We start from the raw sequence: 27091 nt of genomic DNA, 5'->3' as shown, positions 1-27091 counted from the left end.
CAATATTGGTATTTAATTATGTTTTATGTGCTAGGTAGTTTTCTTTCTCATTGTATGTAGAAAAATAATACAGCTTAGAGTTTTTGAACATGTCTGTTTTTGATTTCAGTGTGCTTTTTATAAAACATTTGTATTTCATCATTATGCTCTTGTTTTAAAATGTAACATGAAACAGAATATAAGCAACACAAAAGCATTTTGAATGAACAGTGGGATGACACAATTTAACAATAGCCTTTGTAATGTTATGGTAATGTAATAGTGGATATACAAACATGTTGATTAGTTTGCATTAATTATATATGAGTAAGAACTGTATACCTAGATAGTGTTTGAATTGTTTAAAATTAAAGTAATTTAATCCATTGCGTCTAACCTCTTTTCTTGAGAGGCAGCGGAAAAATCTGCACAGACTAATCCCTTAATCCCTTTATATTGTTAAACAGCCAGTTGGTTTCAACCACCCTTGAAAATGAATGGGCAAAAATCTGCATTCTCTATACCATCAGCTTCTTTAAACCGTCAAAATCAACTTGTACATGTGTGGGAAAAAATAAACTTCAGAAGTGTTATTCTAGTTGGTGTTTTTTTCTCAGTAACAACCCTGCTGAAACCATGTCTAAGCCTAGGAAGAAAGTTTGCCTTCCAAAAGAAAGAAGTGGTTGCTTGAGATTCTATGCTATTGTTAATTACATCATTATTAGGTAGCAATCATCTCATTTTGAGCCATGTCAAGTTTACAATTAATGCAATTAAAGATTGGAGGTTATGCATGCTAGAGAAACTCCTAATAAAGTATGGGTTGTATTAAACTGCTTTGCTATGTCCAACTTCAGCATAAATGTGTTTATGGAGAGAGCCCAAAAGTGGCCTAAAGATAACTAAAATCCACTTCTTTTTGTAGGTGTTCTTTGTCAAGAGGACATTAATGAATGTGATATGAATCCCTGCTACAATGCAGGTACCTGTGAGAATATCAATGGAAGCTACATCTGCCACTGTCCACCTACTCACGAAGGGGGAATCTCTTATGGTGGGCCTAACTGCACTGACGTCCTTATTGGCTGTGAGAGCCATAACTGCCAAAACGGGGGCACGTGCACCCCCACCCTAAAGAACGGTCTGCATGAGTTCAGCTGCATGTGTCTGAACGGCTACTCAGGGTCAAGGTGTCAGACATCTACAACATTTTCATTTGAGGTGAAGGGATACCTTCATGTTGAAACTTCTCTCAAGGAGGAGGACATTTCTTTAAATGTAACTCTAAGTTTTAGAACCGTACTACCTAATGCCATTATATTTCACCGAGGGAATAAAGACGTTTTCATCAAGTTAGAACTTCTTCATGGCCTCTTGCATTTAACACTACGGATGACAAAAGAGCAGAGCTTTGTTCTGGAGCTGTCCCACAACGTGACAGATGGAGAGTGGCATACTGTGGAGACAATGCTGGGAAAAAACACACTGGAAATGAAAGTCCTGGATAAGTCCTGCAGTAGTGACTGTGCTAAACAAGAGCCCATGGAAGCATTTGATGGTCAGCTTGTATCTGCATTACAGAATACCTTCATTGGTGGTCTCAAAGTCAATGGGTCCAGTTCCGAGAGCATTAATGGCATCCACACCGAACCTTACTTGATCGGCTGTCTGCAAGATGTACATGTAGATTCCGAGTTGATTCTCCCTGGGAAATGGTCTTCTGAATCAGCCTTGAATGTGAATTTGGGTTGTAGCAAGAGAGACAGGTGTGTTACCAACCCATGTCAGAACAGGGGACGTTGTGTCAACCTATGGCAAAGTTATCAATGTGAATGCTATAGACCGTATGAAGGACAAAACTGCTCAGATGGTAAGATAACAAGATTTTATCTCTACCTGATATAAGTCATATAGTTTTCCACTGTTCCCTGCAGAGATACATGTATAACAAACACTGACAAAAATAGATGTTTGTTAGAGAAAACATGTGACCTGGCACCAACTATAGTAAGATAAAAAAAAAAATAGCTGTAGCGCTTAACTAACTTGCTATGGCAATACCCTTACTTAATAAGTTTGTCTTCTACAAAAGAATTCAGAATTAACCCAATGACATTTAAAGAGCTTATGAAACTCCATCGGGTAACAAAGAACAGATAAATACTGGCACCCACTACTCAGTGTAATCATTTCATTTCTTGTCATGTTCACAGCCTACCTCTGTAACATGCTATGTGATGGTGGTCCACTATGAAAGGCACTATTTAAAATTAAAGATTTTATGTTAATGTATTTATAGCAGGGAGAGATCTGTGCTGACTCTGCTGGCGTGTTCACAGTGCTGCAGGAAGAGGGCGGCAATCGCCCAACAACTGCCTGTGAGTCATGGCAGTGACACGGGGAGGTGGGAAAGTGGGTGTGTGGACTTTCCCCCTCTCTGAATGGCTGAGAGGCGAGTCTTGGGTGATTGTTGGTCCTATAAAGTAACGCTCTGCTGTCTCCTCAGGTCTGCCCACTTAGACGCACCAAGAGTGCGGAAGCTCTGATCCAGGACAGGGAATCAGGCGAAACAAAGAGTGTTTCACAGTGAGACAGAGAGAGCGGGGAACCCTTGGGCAGACCCCGGCGTATTGTAAAAGAGCAGGCTAGTTAGCCTACAGAGTAGGACGGTGATCCAGGTCGTGCGGGTAGCGGCGACCGGGATAACGCTGCCGAGTGCAGCACCTTTTATTTGTAGTTTTATTACTGTTTTATTTTCCATTGTTCTTTTCGCCTTCTGTTTTCATTATTATTTCTTTGAGCACCTGCGAGTGCACTTGCTGTTCGCGTACCAGCTGTGGTATTTCCGTGGTGCTGTCTATCATCTTTGATAGGCAGCCCCCGGTCAACAGCGCCCTCTGCCGGAAAAAGTAAGAACTGTCAAAAATAAAACTGGGCACCTGTGTGGTGTTTTCAATTTCAGCTGTCTGTCTCTTAGTCAGTGAATTACCCACACCCCTTCCACAGTATTACTATTGGAATATTGATAAATACAGTTACAGTGGGAGGCAAACTTGACTCCCAAAAAAACATGCAATCCTCCCTTTTCGCAGTGCCTTAAATGTCCATAAATTCCACCTCTGATTTAAGCAGTACACTTTGTAATTTTTAGATGTATCTCCAGTTTATGACTCATTTCAGTCAAGCATGTGGCATTTGAGATTCAAGAAACTGCTGAGGAGAAGTATTCTTCATGTGGGCTCTGCTAGCGAAGCAGATTTACTCAACCTGCAGCACTTGTTTGACAGATGCTGCTCCAATTTTGATGTGGGAAAATAAAAACTAGTTATTGCAAGAGAACAATATTTTATCAGGAATCTAAGAAATGTCTTGTCCTTCTGACTGGTGATTATATCTGTGCTGATCTCTACATTTCGGTCATCAATTCAAATCACTATGCAGGTCAAACTTAGAAGTACATTGTGAACAAAAGTAGTTTCCATGCTGGCTATGCAGGCTAAGAAAAGAAACATTATTTGTATACGTGTGTACTTCTTGTACACGTGAGTACTTAAAAAAAAAAAAAAAAAACTACTATTAAAGGAATAAGCGTTAAAAGAAGATTTGAAAAGTAATAATTCCACCTGCAGGGTGGTACTTACAGTACCTGCTTTTTGAAGCATGTTGTCATGTTTAGAAGAACCACATTACTTTATCTTTGTATTCTGTGTTGTTTGTATTGCAGCTATAGATCCCAAAATATTTAGAACTAAGAAGTGGTCAACATCAGAAAATAATTTGTTTAATGAGTGTCATGGTGAATCCCTACCATGCTCCAGAAGAGCTGTTGCAAGTGGGAGCATGATGTGGACACACTATGAGGTCCAGCAGCTACACCACTGCCAGGCGTGATATTTGTCTTTTTATATAAATGTATACAACATTTGTAAATGTTTTTTGGTTCTTATGTTGTTAACAGAACATGTAGTTGCTAGGTTTGGAAATGACAACACCGAGGGATATGCTGCCTTCAAAATCGATGACAACCCAGGTGAGAACATCACCATTTCCATGTTCGTTCGCACACGCAGACCTGCCGGATTGCTGTTGGTTTTGAAAAACAGCACCTGCCAGTATTTGAAGATCTGGTTGGAAGAGGGCAGAGTGAAAGTTCAGGTCAATCAGTATCACATCCTATCTGGAGATCGTTTTATGAGTGATGGGCATTTTCATTTACTAAGTGTGAAAATAGAGCAGGACAAGATGGAGCTGTTCCAGTCAGCCCAGAAACTGAATTACATCTCTATTCGTGCAATAAAAGTGCGGTCAGAAGATACTGTTTATGTTGGAGGCCTATCAGATGAACATGAAGTGGCTGCACTCGGAGGATATTTCAAAGGCTGTATTCAGGACTTACAAATCAACACTAAGCGACTGCAATTCTATCCTATTGGTGCTCCTGTGAATTCTTACAGTAGAGGAACCCTGGTGAATGTGACTCGTGGCTGTACTGGGGACAACACATGTGAGGTAAATGATCTTGAGAAATCATTCATGCTGTTGTTTCAAGAACTTTTGTGTTGGATTGAATTATTTTTTAATCAGTTTGTTAATTTATGCTAATAATTCATTTTAATAATTATGTTAATTATGCACATTGTAATCATTCTAGGTTGGTAAAGAACATCTGCATGTGTAAACACTAAGGCATTGGTTGCAATGTTTTCAGCTTGTTTGTGCTGGTTGCCTTCCTTCCCTCTGCAGATAAAGCCCTGCCAGAATGGTGGGGTGTGCTACTCGATCTGGGATGACTTCACCTGCTCCTGCCCCCCCAGTACTGCTGGGAGAATGTGCGAAGTTGTCCGATGGTGTGAGCTCAACCCCTGCCCTTCTGTGGCTGTGTGTCAGCCACTAAACAAAGGATTTGAATGTAAGAACTAACTGTTCAGGCAGATAGAGCAGTGTGTTGTGGACTAAATGCTGATAAATCCATTCCTACAGAAATAAATATTGTTCCTTCTACTTGTAATTTGGAGTTCATCAACGTTTGATGCTTTAAAGAACCGTGGAGTGAAAAGTAGTCACCTATTGTAATATAATGTTTCAGTTTATGAAATGAGCCACATGTATGTGTTTGGGTGTCCTAGATTTTTCATTGAGCTGAACCCAGATTATCCTTCTTTGGATTAATGACAAGATGCTTGTCCATCTGTTAGACAGTTAGGTGTTATACGAAAGGAATGCTGATAACATGCGTGTTTTATGGCACCTTATTTTTAAATGGTCTTATTTCCTGAAATTATAACATGTCCTATCTAGTAACATTTATCATTGAATAGAATAATATTGGTTGCTCTTTCTTTGGTTGCAATACAATAATTATATATAATAGTATAGCGTGCACGGGAGAAGGCAGCAGCAGGGCTGGTAGGTGACATAATCACACACAGACACATATGCCTGATATACGCTCCTTGCAAAGGAGCCGGCTCTTTTGTACAGCGGTATCGCCGCTATGCTTCAGTGCGAGAGAACCCGGGTTCGCGCCCGCCCTCCGCCTCCGCCTGTGGTGGATTGCCTCGCCCCGTGTGAGGCGCCTGCCTGTGGAATTGCTACAATACTGTTTAATATTATATTATCATCTGATATAACAGTTATTTTTTATGAACTTGCTAACAGTTCTGTTTTACATTTAGGTATCACCAATGCAACATTTACTGAAAACAGCAATATAATGTACAGGGGTAATGGTAAGATTGACAGAGATCTTACTAACATTACCTTCAGCTTTCGGACCAGAAAACAAGAAACTACCTTGCTCCATGCTGAAAAGGGGCCTGAATTTGTTACCATTGCTATCCAGAATTCACGTCTATTGTTTGAATTGCAGAGTGGGATGAGTTTCATTACAGTGAGTATGAAGAGCTTTTTGCCAGTCAGTGATGGCAGATGGCACAAAATGTCTCTTTCTATGATATATCCTACATCGCTATTCTCAAGGTGGCACATGGTGATAGATGGAGCAGAAGAAACGGCCACCACCAGTGTAGCCACTGGAAATCTGAACTTTCTCAAAGAAGGAACTGAGATTCTCCTGGGCGGCCTTGGTCAAGATATTGGAGGCAACTTGGTCGGCTGTCTTAGCACTGTAGAAGTCAGTGGTGTATCTTTACCATACTTTGATGATGCAGATATTCAAATTGCAAGGCCTCAGCAAGAGCAGTTCATTAAAACATCGACTAAACATGCCATCATTGGCTGCTCAGGAGCTAGTGTCTGTACCCCTAACCCCTGTCTGATGGGAGGCAACTGTGAAGATCTGTTTAATCTTTTTAACTGCACATGCCCTGCCGGCTGGGCTGGCCTCAAGTGTGACATAAACATTAACGAGTGCGCGTCCAACCCGTGTATCCATGGCAACTGCTCAGATAAAACATTGTCTTATGAGTGTGACTGTGAACCCGGTTACACAGGGAACAGCTGTGAACTGGAGATCGATGAATGTAAAAAGCATCGTTGTGTGAATGGAGCCACGTGCCTCGATGGCATCAACAGCTACTCCTGCCTGTGTTCTCCTACCTTCACAGGACCATTTTGTAAGTAAGTAATCAATTTTTCACCAGTCATGGTGTTATGCTGACACACATTTTAAAAGGAGATAACCAGCTGAGAAAAAAGGAATATATAAAATCAATCTTTTGTGCTGTTTATTAAGCCACAATTATTTTTGACACCCCATACCGTAAATTTACGTATTTTTCACGGTAGGTTGCAGAATAAAATTAAGATTTTGCTGACATTAATTAAATAATTATTAAACATTAAATAAACCTAAGTAGACAGTATTTCAGAACACTACAATGCCTAAAAATAGTGATACTTGCTTCCTTACTAAAACAGAATGCCATCATTTGTTAAAGGCAAGCATGCAGCATCCCCCCTGCAAGTTGGCTTGCCGATACATTGACTGCACATCCGCATCCACTGAATTGGTTTGAAGTGTAAGGCAAAGGTTTGCCAAGTTAAAAAGTTATACATATGTGGAACTCGATTAGAAACAGCCCCAAACCTCGGTTACCGAAGGGCATCTGGCATACTTTAAAAGCATACATACTTGTCCCATCTGATCATTTATTTTATTAGTACCGAGTCAAAACAAAGAAAATGTGGCTATTCGGGTCTAAAATTCCAACTACGAAAAAGTAAGCAGCAGGTTGAAGCGAGGTGGCTGTGCTAGATCATTGTAGTACTGATTTAACTTGCTGACAGGAATACTTTTTGTCTGGGCTGACTTTCCAGTTTGGTTTCTGAAAGCTGTTTATTTTACATTATTTTCAGCAGCCTCTAGTAGCCTTTTGTTGTGATTCTGAAGCTAAATAGCGGTTGATCGTATTTTCTACTGGCACATTAAGATATGCAAAACAATTACCTCAGTCTGCATGTACAGTTTCTTTGGGAAATATCTTGAAATGATCATCAGTCGAAATATACTTTGCTTTTTCTGTCGTCCATTTCTACTATTTTACCTCCAATGCTGAAAACTAGATTTTAGCAACCTAAATGAAAACAATGCAGCACCAACTAATTGTCCCGCCCCCTACTGCACAGTACAAGTCACAGAAAAGCAGTACAGACGCACTGATAGGCAGATTAAAACTTTGTTGTCATTTGAATAGTAAACAACAACATTAACCGCTTTTTGTACATCCTATTTGTGGACTTTTTCATTTGCAATGCACACAAGACTGCGAAAAATAAAAAAGGGCTATCTACAGGAGGAAGATACGTGGTTTGCGTCTTGCATTGTGCAGTAGTTCATTTAGAGGAGGTTTCTTTTATTTTCTCTCTGTACTTGTCCATATGCCCCTAAAAAAGGTGAATTTCGCAGTGAACTCTCAATTTCATGATTTCCACGAAATCGCGATTTAGGTAGACACCCTCATAATAAGAAATGTATGATACTTATATTTTCCCGACAGCATTCTTGAATTAAATAGAATATAATAAAAAATATATTATGAAGATATTTTATACATTTTTAATACACCAAAATTGGCCCCTTTTCTAGATATGAAAAAATAGGAGATATAAATATGTATGTATCTTAAATAAATCATTAATGCTTTTAAAATATATTGCGAAATATAAAATGTATATGAGAAATGCATGATGTATTTGAAATATGACATTTAATATATACAGTGTCAGTGTATGTATGTATGTGTGTGTGTGTGTGTGTATATATATATATATATATATATATATATATATATATATATATATATATATATATTTATTTTATATGTTGAAAATATATGGTAAGGTTATAAATATATTATTCATACATGTAACATGTTTCCCATTCATAAAAATATATACTAAATATATTTTTGTTCTGTATGGGACAATAATTAAAATACTGTAGAATCTCTGTTCTGTAAGGCAGGTATAACTTGATGGGTTTTGTGTAAGAAAAAAAAAACCTAAAAAAAAAAACTAAACTCAAGTACTTGCTAATCAAAAGGTTTGAGAAGCTAGTAAGTCAAAGCAGAAGCACATAAGCTTTGTATTATTAAACAGTGACCTTCATTAAGCTTCCCATATCAAGCCAGTTAATTATAATGTGTGACTGGGGTTTTGAAACATAACTGCACACAATACTTGAAAAAGATAGCTGGGAAACCTACTGCATCCAAAAATAATTATATATTAATTATCACTTACTTCTACTGGGATTTCTAATAAGAGCTGAATATTGTAATGAAAATGTTTTTTAATTGCATAATTGCGTAAAATAATGTATGTTCAATTCTCCTGCGCGGCTACAGCTCCCCAACACAGTATCGATGTGTTCAAAATGAATAACCTCAGTTACATTTTAAGATGCTAACAATTTTATCTACGCCTACACCTGCATGTTTTGCCTCATCACACATAATGTGATGACAACCTTATAAATCATTTTTAGAAAAATGTAATCATATGAAAAAAACATGATATAAATGGTGTATGCATTTGGTCACAATGATATTATTATTATTATTATTATTATGATTTTTTTTTTTTTTTTATCAACACAGCCAGGGACTCAGACCTGACAACATTCCATGGCACTATCCCAGGCTGCGGTAAGTTATAGCTTGAGCTATAAGGCGTCTCTTTTGCAATGCCCCATCAATTAGGCCACTAATTACACCCAGAAATATACATAGACAAACAATTAAAGGCTATCCCTGGTATGGTTTATTATCCTTTAATTGCCATACTAGGAATAGCCTTTAACGGATTGACACAGTGTATTTATGACATGTTTCAAGACAACCTTATGGAATTATTTTAATAGCATGGTTCAAATTCAACAATGTTTTTCTTTCTGTGTTCTCAATGTATACATATATCATTCACTAAATGTGTTCTTGATATATGCACCCATGTATCTTTATCTTCGTCACCTCAACTCTGCCAACCCACCCCTCACACTTCTAGAAATGTCAGCAGCAATAGTACACATTTACCAGTTTCTTTATGGGTTGTTTCACTGTGGACAAGACTCAGTTGTGAAAGTGGCTTGAACCCTGATAATATACAGTATCAGCGTAGCCAGCTCATGAACATTGTTGAGTATGCTAATACTTAAAACACAATACTTAGAATACTCCCTACAGAACTACTGTACATTTTACACATTACACTCTGAAATTAAATTCATCCTTTCCTAACCTAAAATGATGTTAATGATGATGCTCCTCAAACAACTCCCTCAGCAAAACAAACAAAAAAAAAAAAGTCAGTCAGGTGAGAAGTTGCCAGTACTGGTCACTGTTGATGTTTCCAGGAGGGTATCCTGTATTTCTAATCATAGCTGGTGGTTCATCTCTTTCTATATTTCTGTCCCTCATAATATATATGTCCCTTGCCTGAAGCATCTCCTATAACAGTGGTAAGAATGTATGTTCCATATTCCAGCCTTTCTTTTTCCTTCATAATATTAATTGAGGGTCAGGAATTATTCAACACTGCTATTTAAAATGTGTATATTTGAAGATCTCCACTAGCTGTAAAGATCTGCATTGTTTTTTGTTTTTGTTTTTTTTTTGTATTTTATAGGCTGCTGGTTTAGTATGCTAAAACATTATAATTTCTGACCTTGCAATTACATTATTATTGTTTACATCTTAACATAACCTCTTTCCATCAAAGCCCTGCTGACAAAAAGCATTACGCCTCAACTGACAAACATTGCTTTAAATATTCTACTTGGAGATTTGACTTTACATTTTTTACAATTCCTTTAAAAAATGAATTCCTAAGGCACTTATTAATACCTGGAATGAATTGGTACGTCACAGGGCTTGGATCACTGTTGATATAGTTATCCCTTCCATTCGATATAATGCAGATAAATAAGCAAACTGTGAATGTTTTAGCAGGTTGTTATGAGTAATTATTAATAGAACATTTTATTATTTATTAAAAACTAAGACAATCCACAGCTCAATGCTAAGCAAAAAAAGACTCCTGGTGAGGAATGTTAGGAGTTATCTGTATATAAAGCCTTCATCGTTGAGTTGATCAGTTGATGGCTAAACTTTGAATTGTGTTGCTCAGATACCCTAAGCTACCTGTGTCAATCTGTGGAAATGGCAAAAGAAACTACACATGTTTCAATGGAGGGAACTGCACAAGACCCAGAGGACGGAGGATGTGCACTTGCTTGCCAGGCTTTACTGGAGACCGGTAAGAAAAAAAAACAAAAAAAAACATATAAAAGTAATGATTCATAATCATTTTGCATGTGTCAACTTCTAACAGAATCCATCACATCATCTGAGCAGTTGGCTAATGGTGTTCTCTGAAATCGCCGGGGAGGCAGGCGAATCAGCTACACTGCAGTACAGGTACTGCAAGCAAAGCATGAGTAGCAAACCTGTTTAATAAGAACAAAATGCTCCTCTTTAAACTTTCCATTTCCACAGTTATGCAGCTTTTCATTGACTTGAGGCATCAGGCGTGGAAATCTGTTTGCAGGTCTTGCTTTCTGATTGACTTGCAATTGCACCTGGAGAGTAAGATTGTCCCCACACCTCCAGGACCGCCCTTCCTGTTAATAACCAACCAGCTGCTTCTCCCAATGACTGACATTCTGTGCAGCTAGTAAAATGCTTGACCTTGGCGACGTTGTTGAGGTCAAATGACCCTGACAGTGCAAGTGTAATAATTTTCCTGGATTAGAAGGCAAGCAAACTGGTAACTTTATTAAATATAGTGTAGTACTAGATGTCATGTTTTAAAATGAAAATATCAATAATATCATGTTTCTGTCCAAACTGCACATTTGAGATCTACATTGTCAATGGAATAGCATGACAGTTAAGATTTATAAAAGTATTCTGGGTGCAAATGCATTTGCATTACTTGTCTTTTAGGTGTGAAATCGACATTGACGAGTGTAAGTCTAACCCCTGTTTAAATGGAGGTCTTTGCCGGAACATGTTCAACAAGTACCAGTGTCTCTGTGACATGAACTTCGCCGGGGACCACTGTGAGCTTGATGTAAGCGACATCTCTTTTTATGTGTCTCTGTTGGTCTGGCAGAATTTCTTCCAGCTTCTGTCTTACCTCACTCTGCGACTGGAAGATGATCCAGAAGTGGATTGGGGGGAACCGGAAGATTGACAGCTGTCTGCTTTTCAGCTCTTTTGGTGCTAAAGAAAATAACGTCTCGCTGAATGGAGTAGGCTGATGCTATAGGCACTGCCGATACAATATTGTTAGTATTTGCTCCTCACATATTTGGCAAAAAAAACTTTAGCATCAAAGTGTTGTTTATTATCAAAGTAAGAGATAAAGAATAAAATATATCTTTATGCTGCCATAAAACATCCATCATGGGTATAAAGAATAAATAATAGATCATTATAAACAGTGGTGGTTTGAATATCAGATGTTAATGATGATTCCTTCCATATGAAAAGTATTATAAAGTATTAATATTAGTCACTGTCCTTACAGGTGTGCACATATGGTATAAATGCTTACTGTGGTATGCTGTGGTTAAAGTATAGCACAGTGTAGTAAATGCTGGATAAATTACAGATAAATATAGTAAATCATAATAAAGCACAATAGAAGCATAGAATAAGACAAATTATGACTCTGTCATGGCTTTTTCTGATCTCGTTTTTTCATAATATTAGCCATTGAATTCAGAGTTAGTTCCATTCAGGGTTGTGGTTTAAAATAAAGTATTAAAACATCCAGAATGAAATTATGAATTCAAGTGCATATTATTATTATTATTATTATTATTTTTTAAACTTGAGAGTATTGGTATTATGTTTTGTTGGAAATATAATATTTATTTTGTATTTAAGGCTATTATAGCAAGAGCATATGTATTAACATGAAGATTAATAAATGACTGTATTAAAGCTGCTCTGGAAAGATCACACTGGAGTAAATGAATGGCACCACTGGATAATATAATATATTTGGTTTTAAACAAGTGCGTGCTAATTAAAGTATGAATTTCTGGAATTTTTATTTTGCTAAAACAAATACCCCGTTCAGAAACTGGTAAAAGCATACTTCTGATTTAAACAATGCAGTATCTGGGCTAAGCTGTGTTTGTTACATTAGTCTTTTGACATTGTAGTTTGCATTGATGGAGATGAAAATTTATTCCATGCCTTAAATCTGATTTTTAGATGCACCCTACACATCTGCCTCAAACTCATAAGGTAGAGATGTGAATATATTTGCAGTTGAATTGTCAAAATCCTGTTTTATTTTTATACAACAACTAATCAGTATTTTGTATATAAGAACTGGTATTATTTACAATTTTGTATTACATGTTATAATAATATTCTGCTCTGGTACAGAGGTGCTGAATGGTGCAAACATGGTGGTGTTTTTGATACACCACCAGCTACTTTATTGATAATCTTTTTCAAATTTCAAAACACTGATGCTGAAACCAAATTACTTTTTGTTGTTAGATACACATGTTGCTGTAGCAACTAAAGGTAACTTTTCATGAAAAAGCAACACAAAATCAGTAGGATATAGGGTTATGTTGAATAAGTGTGAAATTAGTGTTGAATTTGGAGTTTACTTTGTAGGAATTCAATATAAATCATTAAGAAATTACCCCTATCATAAAGGTTCAACTTTATTTCTGTTAAGCTAGCCCTTCATCTGTCACATATGCATCATTTCTGTTATTTTTGGCATGCATCGTACAGGAATACTGAGTAGATCCTGAGTGGAAATGCCCTTTTCTTTCCATATCAATCTTTGTCTTTGTCTTTGTCTTTGTGCACCTGTTTCTTTTATGTTGTTGAATAAATATTTTTCCTGTGTCTTTGTCCCTGTTTATTTCTGATCATACGTTACTCTTTTTCTGTTTAGCGTGTCTTTTAAAACATATTAGTCCAAATAAAACACATTCAGTCCTATAACAGCCCTGGTACAAACATTCTAAGCATATCTTCTATTATACTCGGTTAATTCAATTTCTCTCCAGGATAGATTGCTTCAGGTAGGGTAAACTCCCACCTTCAAGGGACGCTAGTTACAGTCAACATTCACACGTAAAGCTCCATTACAGGTACAAACCATGCTGAATTTGTCATATCAGCACTTATAAAACTTGTATGACTTTTCTTGAATTGAGGAGCAAGACAGGTATGGTTAAGAACAAAAAAAAAAAAAAATCATGTCACTACTGTATTTACAGGTTACACATCCTGTAAACCAGCATACTGTACACAACTCCAGGATTAATGAAACTGTAACTAACAGGTTAATACCAAGTTCTCAGTTTTCAGCTAGTGACTGAAATATTGAAATATGTATGTTTTGTGAATTACTTTGAATCCAATAGGCTTATTGTTACACAGCTTAGGTAGCCACAATAACATTAACTCCAACACTCTCCTGCATACTTTTCATATATTGTAGACAGATTTAAATATATTATTCCTTATTTTAAATTAATTTATTTATGGATACATGCTTATTTTGCTTCATGCCATTTTATTAATTATTATATATATATTTTTACTATTAAAAATCTGGACCATAAATGTTATGTAGATCCCTTTTATATGTACTGTTCAGTCAATTGAAGATGCAGATGAGTGTAGCTGTTGCAAACAAAAACAGGTTGAACTTGACTGATGAAGAATAAATTAGACTGCGCTTTGAAGAATGGCGCATTCTCACACTGTAAGGTATCATTATTTTTAGTCTGCCATAGCAGGAGAAAGTACAATTGTTACTTTGTAATTGCCATCATTTGAAGTCGCTTGATAAGCATTTTAACAGTACATGTTAAATTAGCCCACAGGCAATATCTATATAATGCTTTTTTATTTATGAAACACGTCCAGTTTTATTTAGTTAAACATTTTCTGCCACATTTTTAACACTGGGTCAGCTCTTTGTGTTCTGTAGACTAAGTAATGCTACATTGTTAAAGAGGAACTGCCAGTATTTTGTCATGTAGCGAGAAACCTTTGTATGATTTTATTCCAACAATTTTGGTTTGTTATGAAAACATACTACCACAGTTGATAGTAACAGTTATATCTACCTATATAAATATGATGGCATTGCCTTGTGTTTTTAAATGTTTTGCTTCATTCATGTTTTGTTTTAGTTTTTTATTTCGTATTTTCCATTTCTTTGATTGGGTAAGCTTGTGAACGGAGGGAGTGATATACTGTTACAGATCAGGGTTAATCTGACCACAGACTGTAAACTAAAATGTAAACTAAATTTGACAGAACAGGCACAGTTATTAAAATGAAGTCTATCAAAATGCTGTGTCAGGATTTAGACACAATTCAAAAAAACATCATGTTATCAAAGAAACTACAAAATGATACCGTGAAAGTCTAAGGGAAGCCATAATAGCAGTGCAATATTTCATTTTAGATTTTGAAATGTCACATTTTTCCATTATCAGTTTTTTGTTAATGTTCATATTGTAAAAAAAATGGTAATTTATGGACATTCCATAGCATGTCAATTAATTCAGTTTTTGTTTTACATAAGTGCTTAAACATATATTATTTAACATGTATTTAGCTATTGTTGCTTCTGAAATATACACTTAGGAAATAACTGTAATTATTCTCAGTTAAAAAGTCATGTTGGTATAATTTAAACAAAGAAACAGGACAAGTATAACAGGAAATTTGAAAGAAGTATAGTCAAACAACTGCAAAATAAAGTAGGGAAGGGTGGTATAAGAGTCCCCTTAAGGAAAATGCCATATTTGTCATATAAACTAATGTACATTTCTCCCCTTTTTATGTTCTAAATAAACTTATATGCAACCTCCATCGTTGAATATAAGCAGGAGTCTCTAGTGATATCAAATGCACAAAAAAACTCAAAAATAACATTTCTGAGAAAGGGGTTTCTTACCCCCACAGGCCACTCCAATATATGTTCACTCAAAAACATACTCACTCAAATGTTTTAACAATTATTAATGATATTTTATTAATAGCATTTTAATTCAAATAACTCAAACAAGAAGGGTTGTTTTTAAATATTCCTCTGTATATAATGATGCTCTGAAGTTTTTTCTTATGTTCTTTCGAGGCACAGTGCTGAATTTGGAAGAAAAATAAAAATAAAATCAGTGAGTAACAGTAGCTTCTGAGTGCTACCATTGTGACACTATTGTGACTATGAATTAATAGTCTTTCATCATCCAACCGAGATGTGGGAGAGTTTGAAATGCTACTTTTTTGAAGGAAAGTTAAAAGGTATAAAGATTTTAATCTTGGAGACCAAAATAGCAAGATCAGACATGGAAATTATTGGAGCTAATAATAATAATAATAATAATAATAATAATAATAATAATAATAATAATGGCAACTTAGTATTGAATAATCTCATTCATTACAATTTATTACAATATTGTTGTTTTCATCTTAACATAACCTCTTTCCATCAAAGCCCTGCTGACAAAAAGCATTACGCCTCAACTGACAAACATTGCTTTAAATATTCTACTTGGAGATTTGACTTTACAGGTTTTACTATTCCTTTAAAAAATGAATTCCTAAGGCACTTATTAATACCTGAAATGGTACGTCACAGGGCTTGGATCACTGTTGATATAGTTATCCCTTCCATGCGATATAATGCAGATAAATAAGCAAAATGTGAATGTTTTAGCAGGTTGTTATGAGTACAGCAAAACAACAAAAAACTGTTAGGAGTTATCTGTATATAAAGCCTTCATCGTTGAGTTGATCAGTCGATGACTAAACTTTGAATTGTATTGCTCATAATAATAATAATATAATAATAATAATAATAATAATAATAATAATAATAATAATAATAATCTAGGCTACTTAGTATTGAACAATCTCATGTATTACAATTCTTTAATTGTAATTCTTCATTGTACACACTTTTTTCAGTCAAACCACAACACAAGCTAAGACTGTGCTATAGCTGCCCTTGACAAACTTACATTAGGCCTAGTTAAAGGGTCACTGTAGAATTTGGTGAGGGCTAAATCAGCTTCTCTTAGTAATATGATACAGTGTGTCGTATTTTCTTAGAAAAACACTCCTAGCTTGCAATTTACTTCATCGTGGGGTAAGAGGCCTCCACCCCAAACAGTGGAGGGACCTCTTACCCAAAAGGCAAACATTTTGTTTTCATTGTTTTGAGGCCTGTGTATAATTAGCACCTACACAAACACAACATTATCATGAAGTCAATATACCTCCTTCAACCTGCAGTCCTCACAGTGTTTATACCATGCAACTGAATTGAACAAAATATTATAAGAATTAGTCATAAAAGTAAAAACTTTGAGAAAGTCTCACAAGTGGTTGTCTGTTGAGCTACAAAAACTGATAGAGGGCAGCAATCACCTCAAACTGATTATGGCTGATTACATCATTTCCTGTTAGCACCAGGACAAAAAGGCCTTTTACCCCACCCTACTCTACATTAATAAAAACATAATAAAATGTGATCAGAAAATTAACTTGCATGCTATTCAAACGATATATTAATCGGAAGTTTGTAAAATCTTTTTCTCGAAAATGTGGAAGTAATCCAAGACAAAGCATATTAGATTAAAAAAAAGCATCAACCTGTTCATCTTAGGAACAGACTTAAGAGGCTTCAGAGTAATAGATGTTCATGGATTGCATCGCCATCTTTGCAGAACTGTCAGATGTCTTGTCAATGTGCATTAGTAATAGTTGTTATGCAATGGAGGTTATGTTAATATGTGGATGTGGTGTAGGGAGCCTTTACCAAAGAGCACAGGTGTGGGATGTTGTTATGCACCATTTTTGATTTTTATAGGGGTTTAGCATTGTCAGATGCTATGTAGCCTTTGTTTCAATCCTGTATTTGGGATTCTTTGAAGTGCATTTTTGACACTGCATTATTATTTTTTTTTTACCTGATGTCAGTTCTGTAAAGCAAACAACCTTGTGTTTCACTACCCAACCACATAAACAAACACCCTGTCATGGCTAACTGCTCAAAGTAGAAACTTTGAGGTATGACTAATACCTAACAAATGAAACTCATAACACACATATACTGTATTTACTTATAGTAACTGGAATCTATTTTTGAGATATAATAAACCCTGTTCTCAGGTGTGGCTGTAATCTGAAACTAGAGCCTCACATTCAGGACGTACAGGATGTTTGTATTCATCAGTCCTAAAATCTGAAAACAATGCTTATTGAGCAAAACAGGGGACAGTCACTCCTCCCACAGTGCAATTCAGCAAAAGTGGTGTTTTTAAAAAGCAATGTATTCAGCAGAAAGGTTCTCAATCACTGCCAAGGAAAACTAGATTTGACAGCACACAAAGACCTTTGGGTTCTGCCATTGTACTCACAGTGTAGGTTTGTAGAGGAATTGTTATTGAAGGACACATATCGTTACCCCTGTGTGGGGATTGATTTGAAAGAGTCACTGGAATATTGTTGTTTAGTGGAGGAAAACAATTGCTTCAGGATGCATTGGCTAACATTTTTCATATTTTTTTTGAGGATCAACACTTCATTGTTACAAGGTAATCACACGTTTCTTATAAGTCGCCGTTATCCGTCATTTGGGCAGATTGTTTAATGCCAGCAAAGCCAATGGACTTTGCCCAATATCATCTGTGCAATATTATGGAATGATAGGCTTATAGCAGTAAATGGTCTATATGGCATTGCTATAATATTGTTCTTTCTTCTCTGTGACTTTGCTGGGATTGATTTAGTTAGTTCAAGGCCAATGGCAGATAAGATCCTTACTGTGCTGAGAAACACTGTATGACCTTGAGGTACCACAAAGCTCAATGTCATTCATGCATTCAATTTCTGAACTTAACTTTGATTTAGCACTAGGTCCAAATTTGAGTGAACAGTGAACTTCATGAATTATGAACAAACCAAATAAATAAAGCAATTTAAATTTAATAAACACTTAAATCAGCAGGAATGCACTGACCGTATCAATAGTCTTTGTCTTGCTATTTTAGAACTCAGAATGTAAAAGTTGGTAATTTACTTTAAGTTTTTACCAAGTCCGTAAACAAAAAGTCCATATCATATTGAATCGTTCACATGCTAGGATTAATTGATCTAAACGAAAACCTCAAGATTAAAATCATACTTTTCAGTACAGTTTCCTTGTTTAATTAATTGTTTAGCTTGAAGGATATTATAGTTTTGTTTTAATTATAGTGCAAAACAAGAGAGATATTTATCCTGAGTGACTTAAAACTTCGCCCACTGAAAACTGACAGACAGTATTGACCCTACAATAATTTTTTGTGACTTCTGGAACCAGCTTCTTATTCTCATACAAAACAAACTAATGTAGATGCAGGTTTTCTTGAGACTTGCCATGGAAGTTTAGCAGGTATCCGTCTCTTACTTGGTGGATTCGATCATCCTTAATTATTTATTTTAAAAGCTTGTTCCCTTGGTGTAATCTTTCTTAAATAGAGTAAATGATATATAAACTATAGAAGAATTTCACAAATACTTTCTTTACAGCCCTGAATGAAACTGATATTCCTGAAACCCCTAATGCAACACATGTAAGTGCTTCAAATTTTAAATAGTGTATTTTAATTTTAAATTTAAGTCTAAATGTTATCTTGCAGTGTTTTTTGTAAATCAGTTATACACACATATTTGAACTCTAACTATGTACTTGAGATTTGGCAAAATTTATAGTAAATATCTGCACAGGTTTCTTTTTCAACACACAATTACTGGAAACCCTTTTGTGCACCTTAATTTTAACTGTTAAAGATTTCACTAATTTGATTGTCACATGTTAATTATGACAGTAATCAGCTACAACACTGTAAACAAACTGCAAATTATAATGCCATACAAAGTAGAATGTAGTTTTAATTTTCAGATGAAACTTTGTACCTCTCTCTTGCTGTACACAGTCATCTCTAAGTAAAGCTATGCTGCTACAGTATTAATGGGAGACCTGTCTACAATACCCTGCTACTTTATTTATCCCAGGTTATTATTAGAAACGTTTTTAGTATTAATGTAAGAGTTCCACATGTTTAAGAACACAACAGATCATTTACCTTCTGCCAAGCTGTCTAATATCTGTTTACATTATTTTCCACAGACTGCTCCTGTAATAAATAAGCCAAAGATAGCAACTGTTCTTGTGCCATGTGTCATTGGAGGCATAGTAACACTAGGAATTGTTTTATTTTTTCTGGTTATAAAAATCCGGGAGACACAGCATTTGGAGAGGACACTGAGCACTAGGCACCTGGATCCGACTGGAGTGGCATTGCCAAGCAATTCTTTCAAGCTCCCGCCTGTGGAACGACTCATTTGACATTCACAGAGACAGTAGAACATGCGAGGTCTCCGAGTCCTTTAGAAGTACATCTGGAATGTCGGGTTGATCCAGGAACTGGCAGTCCCTATAACCTTTTACCAGCCATAACAGAGAGAGAATCACGAAACATAAAACAGCACTTCAGCTGAAAAAGATGAATCACATTATTGGATATAAAGCACACAGCTAAAAATACAGAATTTGTAGTTGCAGAAATATACATAAACGTAATGTAATTCTGTAAGATATTTCAGGTGACGTTGAGGTGACCAACCGCATTGTGAACAGTTGTACAGGCATGCTGATCTATATTCGAAACCAAAAGCAATGGGCGTTTTGTTTGTAATGATGGAACAAGGGCAGTTGATGCAGGGCGCATTAATGAGGGTTCGTTCCCCAAGGCATGTATAAAACCAGGTATACCCAGGTATTGATCAAGTTACTTTATAAACCAGGTCATGGGACGGTGATCTGAATGATTTTTTTTGTTGAAAGAAATAGTTTTTGAGGTAATAATGAAAATGGATTTGAAGAGTTAATACTGTTTATTAGATTAATTGTGATATACAAATACTTTCCTGGCCTCAAACCTCTCACATCCAGGTGGAAGTGAACAGTTAAAATGTTTGTATATTACAGTTAATTCAGTTAACATGAACTCATCAAATGATTTGAGTTAATCGTCTATTGAACTTAGCAAATGGCTAATTTCCTGAAAATATTTTCTTCTTTCAACATGTCTTTATTGTTTTCTCATTCCCACTCCTCTTTCTCAAAACTTCTCTTTGCACCAGTACAATATCTATCTGAGCTTTCACTGCACATAAGCATCCAGAGACAAGGCATTTAATATAATGGTGAATTGAATGCATGCATACAAATTGGGTCCATGTGACTATTGTCTATTTAGCAATTCTAGAGAGTATGATCTTACCACTGCAGCCCCAATGCATTTTATATTGTTCAAAAAAAAAAAAAAAAAGCATTGACTGACTGATTGTGACACTTTCTAGCTGACCACAGACACAATGACCCCAGAGCTCATTCTCTGCATTTGCTTGGTCTCGGTGGCTCTGCTTATAGCCCTCTTCCTAGCCATCACTGTGCACATGAACAGGAGGGCCACCCAGGGGACCTACAGCCCCAGCCGACAGGAGAAGGAGGGATCCCGGGTCGAGATGTGGAACATGGTGCAGCCACCCCCCATGGAAAGACTTATTTAAACGAGAACAGCTTTGGCTCCATTTGTACTGTAAAACATTTGTAAATTGTCATTAAAAGTTAAACTAATTTAAAAATGTAATTAATTTCCATGACTAGCATGGAATACGTGGGATTGGCCATGTTACACTTGTTTGTTTGTTTTTCTTTTACGTTGTAATTTATTTTTTCTATTTGCCCAGCGGTCTGTTGCACATCTGAATGTTGATGAATTTAGTTATTTTAGATGTAGGGCTGGGTTGCTCCAACTCTTGTTAAAGTACCACTTAGAAACAACTTAGGTATGTGTAAATAAGCTTTTTATGATTACAGTAGAATGTATTAAAACTTGATGTGTAGTTCATATTAATTAATAAATATTAATTCTATAGGAAATCATGTTTTTAATTTTTTTGTAATTACATGTCATATTAGTGCAAACTTTGTGGTAACTTAGTCTGTTCCACTCCAGTATGATATTTTTCTCATTTTGCATTGAAATAATTCTGCTTCACTTTCACCTTTCATACTTCAGTTTCATTTCGTTAATAACAATAAGTGGACCCAGGGTTTACTCAATTGAAATCAGTTATCTTATTAGTATTAGTACTTGAAGATCTTTTCATTTGTATAAAACCTGCAAGCAAGCAACCACAAGACCTTTGCCAGAAGAAAAAGACAAACCACTGATATTTCTTGTACCAATAAAATGAAAGATATATTCGAAAGCCTTTATTGGCTTATTGTGCTCATTTTTTTTTCATTTTGCTACTTTCTTACCTAAAGCCATATCCAACCATTTTATGAAATCTTTTTGAAGAGGGTTAAAAATAGTATTGTCATTGAAAAGAGTTTCAAAAACGGAATTGAATTCATTAGAATGGGCTTTAACATAACAGACAAGCTTAACACTAAATCCTTGTAACAGCCCCTAAAGTATTGTAAGTTTTGTTGTGTGAGTTTCGTTTAAAAGATCATGGCAACCTTGCTTTAGAGCTTAGTAAATGTGGTCCATCGAGAACATCTTTTAAGATACACTGTAAACCCATCACTCAAGTGTGGCATTACTTACTAACACATTCCACGGTTTAACAAAACCATTCATGTATCATAAAAGTAAACAAGGCCTTAGTTTATTTTTTATTTTATTGAAAATAGGTGGAATTTGATTTTTAAATTATCCTTGCTTCAAACCAAGACAATCATATAAAAATGTCAAGTTTAATAAAGTAACTCTTCATATTATAATATGCTTTATGTGTGTTTTTATTATTATTATTATTATTATTAAAAGCAAAAGGACTGAATACACAAACATAAGATATACTTTCAAGCGACTACTCAAGTGTGTGATGATCTAGAGCAATCTAATGGGCACAAGATAAATAGATAGTTTTGTATCTTGAAAACACTAAAGAGATCCAGTGTAGAAACAATACAAATGCTGATTAGATAGATAGATAGATACTATGTATGCATGTATGTATGTGTATACATATGAAGATATAAATAATAAGAACATGCTATCTCATCAGCCTATTGAAAATGCACTAAAGCACTGTATATGTAGGTACCACAAACCATATTCTATTCTAGAACAAAGACTGTTATGAGCTGTATTTTACAGTCGTGGCTCCACGTTGTTGCTATAATGAATACTGGGATACCATAAAATAGACAGCAGAGGGTGCCGGGGCTACACAAACAGGAAGAATGGAATTTTATAATACAGTACTTTCATTTACACAATCAGTAGTTACTAATCTGTGATTCCTGTTGGGTCTTAATGATTAGTTTATTTTTAAATAGCTTTGCAGCCTACACATAGGACAAGAATAGATTACAGGCATTTAACTGAGGATTTATAAATTAGATGAGATAAGAATGGGTATACTAACAGCAGATTAATAGTTCACATATTCTAAATTTGATTGGATTGGTAGAAACAAATGTACAAATGGGGCTATAAAGTCTGAAGAAAAATAACAGGTGTAACGTACCATGTGCAAGCAGTAGTTCCACACAGTTGGTCAGTAAATAATGCAATTAAAAATAAACAAAGATTTTTTTTTTTTTTTTTTGCAAGCAACACATGAGAAAAAAAAAATAAACAAGTCGACACCGTGATCATTTAGGACAGATGAATCCAGTAACATTTCACAAGAGATTTTCTTTATTGTCTTTTAAAACATTTTGCAGAAATGTAATGATATATCGGAAGCATGCAAAAGAGACAAAATAACGTAAAAGGCTTGCTGGATGTTAAACACCTAATTGAGCAAGCTTTTGGGATTGCTTCAAAAAAAAAATGCTGAAAAATGTGATCAAACAAAATGCACTAAGAATAGTACATTGTGCTTTTGCTGCTACAATACAATGTGTCGCAAGATACCAAAGTGAATGTCCGCAGATTTCAAAGTTTACAAAAAGAAATGTTTTTCTTTGCAAAATTATTATTTAAAAAAAAAAAAATAATAAAAAATTAAAATTATGAACACAGTTGTTGACCACACTTAATGTGGCTGTTGCATTTGGGATCATTTTGTACAATCGTCTTATCTGGCCAATATATTTCATACAAACTCATTACTTTATCAGGTCTAGGATTACTTCTTGAGGATACTTTGAGTTTCTTCCTAGACTCTATTATCTGTACATCATGTAATCTTATAGGCAACCTGGAGGCAACTTTAGTATATTTCTATTTCTATAAGCAAGACAAGAAAAAGGGTTCCAATATACACATCTTGTATTTATTAAAAAAAAAAAAAAAAAAAAAAAAAAAACTAAATTCAGTTAAAGTGTTAATGTTTTTGAATCACAAAGAAGAGCTCATAACTTAATAATTGACCAATGGGTTATTGTTCAAAGCTGGACCGTACGTACCCAACTTCAAGGATGACAATGTGACAAGGACTGTATTGACAGACAAAGCCAAAATGCTTATTTCTGAATGAGTGCACTACCGTCTGTTGGTTAAGAGCAGAAGTGCACATAAAAACAATGAATTGTAGGTTTCTGCTCTGCTGTCATTATAAATTGAAAACTGTCCAGAGTTCAGGCTTATGCACTGCCACTGGGACATAAGCAGCATTGAACTGTACAGTTTCACCTGTAGCACTCTCTGACCCTCTGGATCCTATACACTATACTGTGTATTGCACGTGTGTGTTGTATGAACATTATACAGTTTCTTTGAGCTGTTTCCAATTATTTACCATTTTGTGTACGCCCCAATTATTATTTTTAAATATTATTTTTGTTATTAAAACACAATGCAGTTTACATTTAATAACTATGTGACTATCTTATTAAACATTGTGTTCACAAACAGATTCAGTGACCCAACTTCATAATTCACCGAAATGAAAAGTAACATGTTTGAAAACAAAATGTTATGAATATACTGGTATCATTTTATGCCGTGACTATACACATCATTCAAAAGAGAATTTCATAGAACATTCCTTCATACAGTATTTCAAAAACATGCAAAATGTCTTATTTAGTGTATCAAATGTTTTTGGTGGAATTCTAATTAACTCCTTACTTACCAAAAGGGATAATACATTGACAGAATTAAAACATTGTTGTAATATTTCATTTAACTCAATATATCTCTAGATTCCCTTTATTGAATTTTAACATTACAGATCAATAAGATACAATATAAATATATAATGCATAATGTTGAGGCATTTCACTTTAAAAACACATACATCTTGATGATGTATCAAGCATACAGATAAGATATTCATATTTCACTTACTGGAGGCATTGTTTATATTAGAAAACAAAGAAACAGAGAAAGGTATATTTAAGGTGCTGCAACAGCTGTGGTGCACACTCGAGAAATCTGTACACTAAAGTTGCTGCATGTAAAACACAATTATAGAATGCAAGTGTAAAGTGTCTCAACCCCCCCACCCCACCTATTAAAAACAGGGAAGAGACGACATATTAATTAAAACTACAACATTCAAAACATGAATTTGAAGCTCAATTATAGTATTTTTAGACTGTGCCATAAGAGATTTAAAACAACTAATTGGGGAAATGGTTTCAACATTGATACAGTAAGGCAGTTACAAGCCAAATAAAAGGGGGAGGGGGGGGTCCTAAAACAATAGTTGTTTACTGTAGCAACCCCAATTCACTACATTTAGAATACCTGTAGGTTCAGTCAGTAAGATAAGTAACACGTACACTGCATTATTTCCAGCATCTAGACTAGGGGTATAGAAATTTTGCTTCCCCATGTGGCGTGGGAGGTCTCATAGATAAACAATTATTTATAGATTCAACAGTTTACAATCTTCGGTTGGGATGCCATTGAATTGATACCACTACAGTGGTTGTGCAAAAAAAAAAAAAAAAAGAAAAGAAAAAAGAAACTTTAGCAGGACAGTAATTTGATCATTGTCATTACAACCTTTTCATAAGGCACAAATATTGCCTTAAAATGTATATAACATACAAATGAATTGTGCACTGTTTGGAAATAATTTCCTTGTTAGTTTAACAACTTAAAACAACAATATTCCTTTCTAAAATAAACAGTTTTTCTCAGCTTATAATGTTGGTGTCTAGTCAATTTATTAGATCTAAACAGGATATAAATACAGCTGACATTTAAATCTCAAACATTAACCTCCTGGAGTCATTTCATATTGTACAGAGACAGAACTAAATAAGCTGCCATGCACGGTTTGATTTTCAAAACTTTGGGCCCTTGTTTAAAAATACACTTGTGGCATTTAAATCCGTCACTGCTTAGATCAAATGCATCAAAACCCCCAAAACAAAGCAAGATTACAAGTGCACATATATGGAGCTGCAATCATAAGACACTTATTAGTGTAGCAAACATGAAAAGGAAACTTGTTTTATTCAGTACCACTGGAGAAAACACACAACAAACAAACAAACAAACAAACAAACAAACAAATAAACAAAGGCTGAATTAGTTACTTTTACTCAGTTTCAAGTAACAGTTTACATTTGTATTTTGATGCTACAAAATTGTCATTTGAGTTTCCTAAACAATAGACATATTATGCACACTCACACACACACACACACACACACATATAAACCTGCAACTTTGTATAGTAATAATTAGACTGCACTATCTCCATAGCAGAGTAAATTATATTTAAAAAGGTGCTAGACATGTATTGCCACAACAAACGATACAATTATTATTTGGCTCTTCTGACATCTTGGATATACCTCACTAGAGAGATATATTTAGCAGTAAAAAAACATCAGCAGCAAGAACAGCCCACTTTCCAACAGCCACACTTACATCCCCAAAGACACATTTGTATAGTTCTATTTCTGGACAACTCCTAGGAAGGCATATTAAAAGACTGGCCATTTTTGTCACAGGAAACACAAGTGTCTAGTTGAAAAAGACAAGAGACGCCAACAAGCAAACTCCTCAGAATAAGAAATATTGCTCTCATGCAGTTGACATTGTTCAAACATTGATTTTTCAGCTGTTTCTACAATCAAGTATATCTTTAAGTTAAAGTATATCCTCGCCCATCTTACAACTACAGTATTGATAACAAAGGCCTGAGAAACGATGTGGTGAAACACTATACTTTGTTACTGAATCAGTTCCCATTTTAAATGGAACCCTTCCTATGATATGTGCATACAAAAGATGGATTTAAATATGTCTAGCAACAATATCGTTTTTTTTGTATATCAGTAGAAGAGGCCTGGACAAAAAAAATAATATTAATAACATTGCACAGTAATATTATTCGTTGGCTCGATTTTATTTAAGGCATAATTTCATCTTGTATCCTATAAAATATCTAAAACTACTGTAAATATGCAGTTATTTTTTAACCATTAAAAAGGAGGTCCTCAATAAAGAGTAACCTTCAAAACACAGTGATATCCCTGTACTGCTCCAAAATCATAAGTACCCTTGTTCGAAAGTGCAAATACATACTTTTAACACTTTGTCTGAATTAATAAGCAACTGAAATGCACTATTCTCATCTTAATGAAATTCTAAATGAAAAAAAACAAA

At 35.1% G+C, this 27091-nt stretch overlaps 1 protein-coding gene and 1 long non-coding RNA gene across 2 annotated transcripts in view; both read left to right on the top strand.

Moving 5' to 3' along the window:
- LOC121326389 (protein crumbs homolog 1-like) overlaps positions 1-12172 on the top strand; it is a 29310-nt gene extending 17138 nt beyond the window's left edge. Inside the window, exons 6-12 of the mRNA XM_041269646.1 lie at positions 905-1849; positions 3938-4488; positions 4723-4888; positions 5655-6558; positions 9039-9086; positions 10567-10695; positions 11385-12172. Of these exons, the coding sequence (XP_041125580.1) occupies positions 905-1849; positions 3938-4488; positions 4723-4888; positions 5655-6558; positions 9039-9086; positions 10567-10695; positions 11385-11634 (2993 nt within the window). The 3' untranslated portion in view covers positions 11635-12172. The remainder of the gene's footprint in view (positions 1-904; positions 1850-3937; positions 4489-4722; positions 4889-5654; positions 6559-9038; positions 9087-10566; positions 10696-11384) is intronic.
- Positions 12173-17724: 5552 nt separating this feature from the next.
- On the top strand, positions 17725-20858 carry LOC121326390. The gene is made up of 3 exons (XR_005951469.1): positions 17725-18043; positions 19020-19063; positions 19621-20858. It is a non-coding gene; the product is annotated as an uncharacterized LOC121326390 (long non-coding RNA).
- The last annotated feature ends 6233 nt before the right edge of the window (positions 20859-27091 follow it).

This window comes from Polyodon spathula, chromosome 14 (assembly GCF_017654505.1).
Source record: "Polyodon spathula isolate WHYD16114869_AA chromosome 14, ASM1765450v1, whole genome shotgun sequence".
Classification (NCBI taxonomy): Eukaryota; Metazoa; Chordata; class Actinopteri; order Acipenseriformes; family Polyodontidae; genus Polyodon; species Polyodon spathula.
This window is presented reverse-complemented; position numbering and strand designations above follow the sequence as displayed.